The 12,707-nt window shown below is 34.3% G+C and overlaps 1 protein-coding gene across 5 annotated transcripts in view; it reads left to right on the top strand.

The window, feature by feature from the left end:
• RFX3 (regulatory factor X3) overlaps positions 1-12,707 on the top strand; it is a 281,067-nt gene that overhangs the window by 172,195 nt on the left and 96,165 nt on the right. For all 5 annotated transcript variants that reach the window (XM_063080722.1, XM_063080724.1, XM_063080725.1 and 2 more), the window contains one exon: positions 10,707-10,965. In XM_063080722.1, coding sequence (XP_062936792.1) covers positions 10,707-10,965 — 259 coding nt within the window. The remainder of the gene's footprint in view (positions 1-10,706; positions 10,966-12,707) is intronic.

Here is a 12,707-nt window from a genome sequence, read left to right as displayed (position 1 = left end):
GCATGTTCAAGTATTTCTCACTGATTAGCTGTATAAACTCAGGCAAAAATAACATATTTGCACCTGGATTTCCTAATCTGTAAAATGAGGATTAATAGTTAAAAACATTATTGAATAACAAGGTCAGGTTTGGGAAGGGGAGGGAATAATGAGGGGGCAGTGATTTGTATTGTCTAAAAAAGTATATTCTTATAAAACTCTTATAAGATTAATATAAGTAAAAAGTAAAGCTTGATAAAAATCTCTGCTGGAACAGATTTTTGGAAGCAAGAGTGAGAAATCTTTGTTGGAGGTGTGAATGTTAAAAGGTTGGGAATTACAATATTGTGCCTCAGAAAGAGACGAAAGTCCCCCAACTGTGTAAAATCTAAGGCTGTTTCAAAAAAGTTGAGCTTTGTAATGACCAGAAGGTTCTAGAGAGGATAGCACCAACAAATATTAGTGTGGCCCTCAGAAACACTCAGACTAAATAGACTTGCCTCTCAGGGAGAGCTCCAAGTTCCCATATTGCCTTCAGTTTTGACTTTTGAGTGTGGGCATACCACCAATTTATGACCTCGACAACATACATACATGCTTTAGCTGCTTTCATCTACTTTAAAAAGTACCACTTGACAAAATCCATCTCTAACAAGTGCTTTATTTCTCTATTCCTCTTCATATTAAAAACTCTCAGGATTGACCACATATTCCTCAGCCTCTTCCAAGCCGGCTTTCTTTTCCACATTACAGTGAAATTGCTCTTATCAAGGTCATTGATGACCTTCAGTTGCTAAATCTAACAGCCATTCTTCTTCACTTAAGTAGCAGTCAACCTATTGACCACTCTATCCTTGAATCACTATCTCTTTTTGACTTCTCTGACTCTATCTTCTTCCATTTTCATCGTACCTATTGGTCCCTCCGCAGTCTTAACATTGGCTAAATAAATTTTCTGTGGCCTAAGTTCCAGAATCATATTATCATATTTGTGTACATCTTTCCCTAGTATTCTCTAACAGAGACCTCATTTCTTCCACAACACTTATGACTATCTGTCATTCTCTTGACTATTTTTAACTTATCTATCATTTGTTTTTCCCCCACCAGAATGTAAGTTTCATGTGGACAGGGACCTTCTTTGCTCCCCATTATCTCTTTAATACCTACAACAGTGGCACACAATAGGCGCAATCTATATTTGTTGAATGAATTGAATAAAAAGTAGTATTTAGTGACAGGTGGGGCAGGAGCAGGCTACTTGGTAGTTTTAAGTACACAGCGAAAAATGAGTAAAACTGAATTGAGATGCTGCTGATGTGGTATTCACACAGCTTTGTGATTCTTTTTTTTTCTGGTTTAAAACTTTTTTGGACTTATGCACATTTATATGATAGCTCTGTTTTTCTTGTTTATAAATTTATATCAGTGACTCTGGATCAAATCTTTTACAATGCCATTTCTGTCAAAATTGATTTAAGTCTGTGTTGACTTCCCTGACCTCTGTTGTCAAGGCAAGTGACCCATATATGTACTTATTACGTGTATCTTTTTGGTATGCTTCAAAAATCATTATAGCAATGAAAATTTTGATAATGTTGTCATGGGCAGCTGCCACAGAATATAAAACTTATAGCAGTAGACTTTGGCATTCTTAAAAAACTCAATTACACTAAAAGAACTAATAGTTATGAAACAGCACCTTTTCCCCTTCACTCCTATGAATGTTGGGCTTTACATTTTTGGTATTCTTTTCTATAGTGGTTCTCAAAGTGTGTTCCCCAGACTAGCAGCATTGACGTCACCTGAGAATTAGCTAGAAATGCAAACTTTTGTGCCCAGCCAGTTCTACTGAATGAGGAACTTTGGGGGTGGAATCCAGCTCTCTGTGGTTTAATAAGCCCTCCAGGTGAGTCTGATGCACACTAAAGTATGAGAACCACACTCTACCATATAAAAGTAAAAAATTTAAATACAAAGTAATGTATAAATGTGCAGATATCCTTATGTAATGATAATTGGAGTGTATAAATTTAAAGTTGTGATTCCAACACTAGACATTATCGAGCAAAGAAAATACTACATAGAAGGGAGAAAACTCAACTATTGCAAGAAGTATTACTGATAATTAACATTCATTCTTGCGTTTCTTCCCTAGTAGACATGGCAACAGTTTAATTAAATGCTCTTATTTTTTACTTATTGTTGTAGCAGTTGAGGTTAGCAGAAATAAGTATGTCTTCTGAATTTAAATGAAGGCACATGTTTTCTTAGTGATATTCAGTAGTATTTATTACTTCATATTTAATCTATTTTTTATTCTTAGGTAATAATAATAAGTTAAATGTCAGGTCATTTGAATTCCTTTCTGAAGTACTTACTATTTTTCTTTTGTTCTCTTTCACAAAATGGACATGTCACCTTCCTGGTGCATCTTCTGCCTTCAGTCTGACTTGGAGCATTGAAGAAAAGATGTGTTTTGAAACTCAAATAAGTACTGCATGCTGGCCAGTCAGAGATTATATACCACATGAATGCAGTTTGCTGAAGATTCCAGATAATGTAGCTATTTCTATGTGCGGCTTTGGTGACCCACGTAAAAACTTCATAATGTGAAACTATTTGAGGCAGAGGTTCTTGATTTCAAGCAACTGAAACCAACTCTATCTTATTTAAGAAAAACAAATAACTTATTGAAAGATATTTGTGACTCACAGAATTTCCAATAAGTTTGGAGAATTAGGCTGGAAGAGGGCAGACACAAGTGGTTTTAGGCAGCAGTCAGACCATAGACAAAACCACACCATAGATGTAGTCCACTAAGGATTCCACACCACTGCAGCTATCCCAAACACTGTTTGCCATTGCCACCCCATATACTGATTTTGGCTACTGGCCCTACTGTCACTGGAAACTGGGTGTGGCTCCCACAACATGCCACTGTTCACATTGCTTTATGCCACTAGCTCTTGAATTAGGGTGATTGCATCTACTTACCTGATCCCTAAGCTGATTTCTTCTGGCCGATTTGCTAGGGAGATTGGGAAAGCCAATATCTGGCCTTCTTGGCTGTTGTAGTTGGAAAGGGGATTTTCCTCCCACCAATATTCACAAGTTGAGGAATTAATTGAACAAACATAGGAAGTTCAAATGTGTGATGAACAGAAATTCCCACAAGTGACTTTTCAGCATGATAAAAATGGACTAGAATTCTAAGGAAGTTATAGAACATAGAAGGGGTCTTCAAAAAGTTCATGGAAAGATTCATATTATCTCTTAATTCTATTTTTCCACCAACTTTAGGAAATACCCCAATAGATCTTTCTGGCCATAAATCACAAAGCTTAAAAATACTGAATAAATATTTAGGGTATTAGCAGTTACCCTGGATTAATGAATTTTAAATCCTGTATGAGTAGAGACTATGTCAGTTTTATTCAATACTGTATATGTCTGTTACACAACAGGGTACCTGAAACATAGTCAGTAATTATCTTTTGACTCACTGAACTGGTGGACTCAATCAGTTAATCGTGGGTTGTCTGACTGTGCTCTCTGGAGTCATAGAGTTCTGGGATGGATGGAAGTTCTCGAGGTGGTTATAGAGAGTAGGAAGAGGAGAAACAGATTCTACTCTGTCCTCTGTAACCCTCTTCAACTGGATCATGTTTCACTTTTATCTTTTTGATATTTTGTGGTTAATATTTAAATTTAATTGGAAAGGCGTTTATGCTACCACTGGGCACTGAAAGTAAGTTAAAAAGTAATTTAATAATGAGAAAAAAAGAATATCCATCTTTTTACTGTTTATACGAATCCTGACTGGAAGAATTTTTCTGTCCAATTGGTAGACATGTTTTCTAGCAAAGAGCATAGGGTTATGGGAAATTTTCTGAAGAAACAAGGAAATTCTACAGCAAGAAATAAAATTTTTACTACATTTCTCAAAAAAACAAAGAATACTTTCTCCTCCAAGTCCTTAGAAATAAAAATGAAAGAAAAACTGTAGGGCCAGTTTCTACTCTATTCCAAAATAAATGCCTCCTTTCCTGAATCACATAATGAATTTTCTAAGAAAATTTTAATTTGCCATTTCCCTTTAAGTCCAATTTATTTGGTAGTATGTACATTTTTCCCTTCGTAAAACACAAACAGAGGCAGCATAAGGCAATAGAAAGAACACTGTATTTGGAGACATCTAGACCTGAGTTCAAGTTTTCCTTCATCATTTTACTATCAGTGTCATCTTCAGAGCAAGTGAGTGATCTTACCTCTCCAAGTCTTACTTTTCACATTGGTAAAAGTGGAGTAACAATTCCTAATCTGTATGATTCACTTAATGTACGTTAAGTGTGATAATATATCCCCATTTCTTAAAAACAATTCTTTCTAGTTCCCAAATGCCCCTCTTGTGCTCTCAAACTTTTCAAAAATATTTTAAAAGTTGTTTATTCTGGCTGTCTTTAGTTACTTATTTCCTCAGTCTAATCCAGTCAGACATATATTGCTTTCACTACCCTGAGACACCTTCAATAAGATCACTTCTATCATTATGTGTAACGAATAGTTCCAAAATCATCTTACATGACCCATCACAGCCTTGGGTCCTGTTTGCCACTCCCTTTTCTCATGCTGTCCCATTACCTCTCTGGCCTCAGGCCTTTGTTCAGGTTGTTTCTCTGGCTAGAACTTTCCCCTACCCCTTCTATACGTATGCTGACTTACCCCCATCCCAGACTAAAACAAAATCCAAACTTTTAGCCATAATCTGTAACATTGGTTTTCAAGCCTTTTAAACTACCATCCACAGTCAGAAAGTTAGACATACATTTTATATTCAGGTAAATACATTCACACGCACACACACACACACACACAGACACACACATTTATGTAATATATGAGGGGTCTTTAAAATGTTCATGAAAAGATTCATATTATTTTAATTCAATTTTTCCATGAACTTTTTGAAATATCCTCATATATGCTAGAAACAAAATTTTCTTAAAATAATTCTTATTCTCGCTAGATATAACACGAGTTGATGTTTAACTAGTTTAGTCTGTTTCTTTTTTTTAATGCTTTTTTGACCTATTAAAATTGATTCCGTGAACCTCTACTGGATCATAACTCACAGTTTAAAAAAATATTTGTTTATACTGCCTGCATGTTTAGTTTTTATCTACTTCTTTAACCTCATTTCAGTGTAACAGCCTTCTCATTTGTTATAGCCAGAATACTCTAAATTCTAATTTCTTCCTAACTGTCAAGTTCTTTTCTGTATGTGGCTTTTTCCTGTGTAGGGACTTTTTCCTGTGTTGTGTACTGTGTTGGGAGAGTTTTTGTACTCTCTTTATGATATATTCTTCCAGTTTTCTGTAGGGCTGATTCCTTTTCGACTTGTAGTTTTAACCTAAATATCTCTCCTTCAGGGATGACATTCCTTGACCCTATCTTACATGCCACCTCATTTATTCTGCTTTAATATTCTATTTTTGTATATCATAGCACCTAAGAAAATTTTAGCTATCTAATTTTTTTCCTTATTTTTGACCACTTACCCCTCATGACATGTGGATAAGGGATAGCCCTTATGACAGTAGAGGTCCTGTCTGTTTTGTTCTTTTTATTCTACGTGCCAGAATAGATGCTTAGTTATTGTTTGTTAAAATAATGTATACACAGTAACAATAAGACATTGTACCAATGTAAGATATTATAATGATCACCACTACTGTCTTCTATCCTCATAATGCAATTTATGATATAAGATTTACAAGCTATTTTATTTCCTTAATTTACAACTTTCATGCCATTGCTTGATTTTGTAGAGACAAGCTTATTGTTGAGAGGATATTCAAACCTTGGTCAGAAACATAACACACAATTTAGACATGTTATATATCTGCACTTGTGGATAAGATATCTGAAGCTAAAGAAAAGAGAAAAATCTGTTATAGCTAAGGTAGACTGCCATAATAATCCTGGTGAATAAGTAAGCAGGGAATATTCAGGGTCATAGGTTTAAATATGTATGTGTTTACATATATATGCAGAACAATGGAAGGATTTCCCTTCTGCTATAGAAATAATATGACATTATTTTTATGATTGGGTCTATAGCAATCAATACAGAACAACAAAAATGAACACAGCAGCATCTTTTAAATGTGGATGGAATTGTTTAGGAATTTAGCTATTACAGGAATGTACAGTCCAGAAATAGCTGATTTCATCTGATATGCCAAAAATTGAGTAATTTTGTCAGACATATGTTTTAGAAATTTCTTGGGAAAATAGTGTGCATGCAATAACTCAAATGAAGGATGAATGTATTCAGTATACAATATGACAGACAAGCTGATCTGAGTTATCATAATTAGAGAGTCATTATTTCTAGTACCTAAGAAAGGTCTTGTGTTTTTTTTTTGCTGTTGGTGCTTCTTTTTAAAAATAAATTCTGTGGTATTTATTCAGGAGCTTAGAGTATTTAGACATAGAAAAGATCTTTAGGAGTTACTTGTGTGACTCTGGCTCTGGCCCCAGGGACTCCATCAAATGGGTTAATGCTTGCCTTCTTACCTTGAAAGAACATGGGTAAGGATATTTTGGTGTGCCTGTATTACTCAAACCAATATTTAAAAGTCTCCTCCATTTCCCACTGCAAGTGTATTTTTGTCAAATCCAAAATCAGTGACAATTCATGTCATTTTATTTTCTAATATAATTGTGTCTTTTTTACTCCCTAGACATTTCCAGTCTTTACCTGTGTATATTTATGCAGTAGCCAAACCTTCTCCACGGTCCCATGGGGCATGATTGAGTAATGGGGAAAGTTTATGGGTTAGGCATACTCTTTAGTGGCTTTCTCCCTTCCTCTGTTGCTTTGTTCATTTTCCAGCTTATGAGTCATCCCCAGCTAAAAGGAAGTATGGAAATTAAAGCAGCTTGCTTTTTGCTGCCATATTTTCATACTGACTTGAGCACTATATACGGATTTTATACATCTGTGATGCATTTGTTCGCATTACTTTTGTTCAGTGAGAACTAATTGAAAAGGGGGCATGCTCAGAAGATGGGGTGGTTTTAATCCCTTGGAATGTTTCTCTTATGATGGGTAGCAATTTCCCCAATCATAGAACTTCTAAAATTCAAGGGTGTGGTGGTAAGTATCCTCTGAAATAGGCCTGCCTTTTCCATCTCTCCTTTACCATTGCAAGTACGTCATCTGCAGATCCAGTTCTGAATAAAAATGGATAACAGTGTGGTGTTGGTAAACAGTGAGCTAAGGTGTAAGGAAATCCCAAATAGCAACAGGAAGTTCATGTGATTCCTATACCACCTGGTAGAGCTATTCTATAGTAGTTGTTGACATATATCATTTACATACTTAAAAAGTTCTGTTTATATGATATAATGGTTGAGAGCATGGGCTATATTCAGATTCCAAATCCATGATTCACCATCTGTGTGCTTTGGACTTAACCTATCCAAACTTAATTCAACTTGTGTGTGAATTAAGAATTATAACAGTACCTACCTCATAGAGTTGTGATGATGATTAAATGAGTTAACACCTGCTTTTTATTCTATAAAGCATATAGAATAATACCTGTTGCATAGTAAATGGTCAGTAAATATTAGCTATCATTAGCTATTATTATATATTTTATTTGCAAAATTTACTTACTGCTGGGTATGTACTTAATCATCATGCTTGGGCTGTAAAAAGGAAAGCTGGCTCTATGCCCTGCATCTCTCAAAGTATTTATTGTCCTATATCTGTTTGTATAACTTATTTGACTATACTTAAATGACTGCATCAGACTGTGTTATGTTAAATACAGGTAAATGGGGACACTGTCATATTCAGTGGACATAAATTAAAATTACCTCATTTCTCTGTTTATATAAATTTGAAATCAACATGGCCATTTTATTTTATTACATAAATTTGTAAGTAAAGAAATAAATAAATGAAACTTCCAGTTGAGAAATACAGCAGTAGTAAGAATAATTTGATATGTACTTTAAATGGGATTTTTCTGTCTGTAAAAAAATATCTCTGTGGGTTGTTTCTATCACCATCCCAAAGTAAAATTTATACCTGGATGTGCTGTGGCCCTTTCTGGAAAGAAGTAACTTTACCCAGTGTGTAATATTTTCAGAACATTATTGTTATTTTATTAAAATTTATATTATAAATTACGGTACAAGTGTAATTTTTAATGGGTTGGTAGTATATGTTTTAAATTACACAGAAAAGTCTTGGAATAGTTGAGCATAATTTCTCATGTTTTAACAAAACTGAAAAGGACTTTTGTTACAGAAATTTATGAAAATGGCTATTATGTCCAATACTTTCAAATAAAATTATATTTTTATTTGTTGACTAATTAGTGTGCCCACTGTATACTAGCAGCTTTGTCAAGTCTTTACAATACAGAAAGGAATAAACAATTTCATGGGAGTATGAAGACATGAGGAAATTAGTAATAAATGTATTGAGAACTATATTTCAGTAATGCAGAAGGTTTTAGGAAAGAACAAAGAATAAAAGATAACAACTCTTTGTGGAGTCACCATCAAGGGCAAAGGTTGTAGAAAATAATTCTGTGATAAGGAGTTTGAGCTGAGATTTTAAGGGTAATCATGACAAAGGAAAGGAGTTAATGAAACACGTAAAGGCTTTCCAGGCAGAGGAAACCATACATAAAAGCAGAGGCAAGAGAAAATGGCACTTTGGAAGAACCAGCAAAATTGTCAGTATGGTGTGTGTGAAGAAGGTATTTGAAAACATGGGTAGTACCAAGTCTGGTGATAATGTAGATACCAGCTCCTGACAGTTCTTTTAAGCTGAACAAGGGTTTTGAACTTTTTCTAAAGGCAAAAGAGAATTCTAAAGGCAAGAGAGAGTCATGGAAAGATTTTTAAGCTAAGTTTTATTTTCATATTTGTATTTTAGAAAGTTCCTCTGCAGCAAAGTTGGAAGTGGATTGGAAGAGAGTCTGAGTAGAGGAAGGGAAACTAAGTAGAAGGCATTTATAATAGAGAACATTATGAGTTAAGGCAGTGAGTACAAGAATGGAAAAGAGAATGGGAGAATTATTTAGAAGATAAAATCAACAGGACTTAGTGACTCATGTCATTCTGAGTGAGGGAAGAGTCAGAAATAATTTCCAGAGCTGAGAATGGTGTTGCTGCCTTCTATTGAAGGAGGGAGTATAGAAGAAAGAGCATGAAAAAGAAGGGATCTAGTCGTATGTTAAATTTTCCATATGGCTCTTCTCATATATCATGGCATTTTCTAATAGAGATGACCAGTTGGCTGGTAGAAACCCATATTTCAAATTTTAAAAGTATAACTAGAAAGTAAAGAGAGCAATCAACCTATGTAAGATTTTTTTTTTTTTTTTTTTTTTTTACTATGAACATGTGTATGGTCATATAGTATGTGGTAAAGATATGTGGTCCAAATAAAAATAACAAGAAAAAATAAGAACTGAAAATGGAAACCTCAGAAAATACCAATATTTAAAGTGCCAGAAAAATGGAGACTCCAAGAGGTTCTTGAGAGGTTGTGATCAAAAAATAAAAAGTGGAAAAGAAATGCCATAGAAACTAAGGGGGAAGAGATGTTAAGACAGAGAGCCTTACTATATACATAGGAAATGTTTGAAAACATACCAAACTGTCAGGAGTGGCTGGCTTTTGGATATGGAGTTGACAAGAGTAGCAAAAGAATTGGGAATTTCAGTTTGGTGTTTGAATTTTTGAGTAAAAATATGTTATATCTCTCCATATGCTTTAGTAATTTGTGAGATTATAAGTATTTCAAAATAAAAAGTGAAAAATATTATCTTAAAATGTAAGTTACAGTCTATTGAAAATGAAAAATAAATCAATCAAATAAGCTTAATCAGAACAGAAAAAGGAGGGAAAGGGCAACATGGAGTGGTCAACAATGTCGTACTACAGATAGGTCAAAAAAGATAAGGACTGACAGAAGCCTTTTAGCTTGGTATTTAGATTTGGTTGCAAGTGACCTGATTAAAAGCAGTTTTAATGAGAGGCTAAGGGCAGAAGCTTGACTGCAGTTGTTGGGAAGTGGAAAGTGAGGACTTGAAGAGGTGGCATAATCATCTCATAAAGGAGAAACTTGAGTGTGAAGGAAGAGAAAGAGATACTAGATAGTATCTAGGGATTTAGGGCCCAAGGTGAGTAAACTATTTGCTCACGATCCTTATGGAGATAAGAAAGAGATCCATGCAGGCTACCTTAGTCATGGAGGTTTATTGCACATTACCCAGGAATGTGAAGTAGTGTGAGTAGTTGACTTGCCAGCCCCCTAGTCATTCCAGATGCCAGCTTTTCTAAACCTGGGATTTGCAGGAAGCTTTATACCCAATTGAAAAAGTCACTCAGCAAGATGTCTTGGAGGGAAGAGACCTGAGCCTATTTATATGCTGGAAGTAGGCACCAGTAAAGGGCAAAAGCTCTGAATTAACAGAAGTGAGTTGAGGTACTTATCGAAGGAATGTACCTTTAATTTGGAAAGTAAATTCAACTATTTCTGGGAACGAAGTTTCATACAAAATACAAAAGTTGCCATATTTTGAAAGCTAAGCTAGCCAATAGTATTTTAAATATATTCACATTAGAAAAGATCTTATTAGATGATGTAAACAAGCTTAATAAATTTCCTCTTTTTTTTTCTTCCTCTAAAGCCGAACAACTACTTATCCTTACACAGAAACGCAGATGTACAGCCAAAACACTGGAGGGAATTACTTCGATACGCAAGGCAGTTCCGCACAGGTGACTACCGTGGTCTCATCCCACAGTATGGTGGGCACTGGTGGGATTCAGATGGGTGTCACAGGAGGACAACTCATCAGCAGCTCTGGAGGAACCTATCTGATCGGCAACTCAATGGAGAATTCTGGTCACTCAGTGACACACACAACTCGTGCCTCCCCAGCGACAGTAAGTATTTGAGTTTTTATTTGCTTAGTGTAGCTTCTTGGTAGATTCTATTGTATATTTTCCTCTATAAAGGGAAAAGAGCAACACAGACAGGATGGGGGAAGAATGTGTTAAGCAGTTTTAGTGCTGTGGTAGTAGGCAGAATGTTACTGATATGTACACCCCCAAATTAAGTGAATTAGGAAGTTTTTATTAATAATGGGAAGTTAGGTGACTTTTACTCAATAAACTGATTTTAATAGGCTTTCTTCTGTTATATTCTGTAATATACTTTACATTTCTACTGAAAGAACTTACTTGTATATCATGCTTACTTTATGGGATAAAAGCCAAGCAATGATATAGTGAATAAAATATAAATTAGTTTGGAATTTTCACGTCTTTCAACAGTAAAACTTTCTCTCATTTCCAGAGAAGTTACGTTATGCAGGGCAGCATTTCCCAAACATAGACATTTAGGTTTCACCTGTATTCACATGTTACCTGTGGTGTTATTTACTGAATGTATTCTTAAAGTGTACTCACTTTAAAAAAAGATCATGTCTAATTTTTAAAAATACATATTGAAATCAATACTTACATAATAAAAAATGTTTACCCATGTGCCATATGTAAAGTCTTGTTGCATTCTACCAGAGAGACACTTTGGGTAGCACTGATATAGGTAATTCAGATGAAAAATATTTGTGTTTGCTTTGATCATAGCTACGAGCAGATGATATCTTAGGAACACACCTACACATTTGAGTTTTCAAGTTTTTAACATTTAATAAATAATGATAAAGAATTTAAAGTTATTTTTAAAGTATTTTTAATTTTAAAATTATTTTTATATTTAATAATAAATATTTTTACGCAATGGATTTTAACGTGTTGAAATGATGTCATAGAAATAGTTACAGAAAGTTGTACAGAATTTGACATCTTCAGACTGTAACCTGAACTCCCCCCCCCTTTTTTTAACCTCACCTAAGCATATAAGAGAGAATGATCATTGAGAACCACCTAGCTAAAGTAGCAGTGGAATTGATTTTCTAGATGTTTCATATAAAAGGGTTTTGAATTAAGTGCATATGCCCCCTTCTCATCATCTTACCACATAGTATCTTCTTATAATCAAATAGAGGTAGAAATAAATTTGGGAGAAAATAATAATATGAGAGTCTTTATATTTCTCATTTTATGGATTTTCTCCAGGTTATTGTATGTACTTGGTAAGTACATTGTACATACTTTGTGTATTTGTGGTAATTACATGTGTTTATACTTTCATCATGTAGTGCCTTTTCCATAATTCATTTTTAAGCCCTTTATTTTTGATTTGCTATTTGTTACTAACATCAGAGCAGATAACAAGCTGTTCTGAGTGGAGAGTTCCTTTTTGTAATTTTTTCTTTATGTTTTTGAAGCATTTCTTATGTTTATATGTCTTTTACTTTTAATAATATTAAATAAAGTATTTCTAAACCTTTTAGTTACACCAGCATATTTATGTAGGTTAGAAACTAATAAATCATAGCCTCTCTGGACCTCAGTTCTCCTATCAATAAAACAAGGGGTTAGTTAGACTGAATGCGTTCCTAATTTCCTCCTATTTTTAAAATCATAATATTTACCAAGGAATTATAAAATATTCTAGATGTAAAAATAACAATATCTTTACCATAAAAAGGTAAAGAGGTGGAAAAGGGTACTTTATAGCATTCTTACTAAAGGCTACCTCAAAAATCATTTTCTGTGAA

The sequence above is a fragment of the Cynocephalus volans genome, chromosome 16 (assembly GCF_027409185.1).
Source record: "Cynocephalus volans isolate mCynVol1 chromosome 16, mCynVol1.pri, whole genome shotgun sequence".
NCBI classification, from domain to species: Eukaryota; Metazoa; Chordata; class Mammalia; order Dermoptera; family Cynocephalidae; genus Cynocephalus; species Cynocephalus volans.
This window is presented reverse-complemented; position numbering and strand designations above follow the sequence as displayed.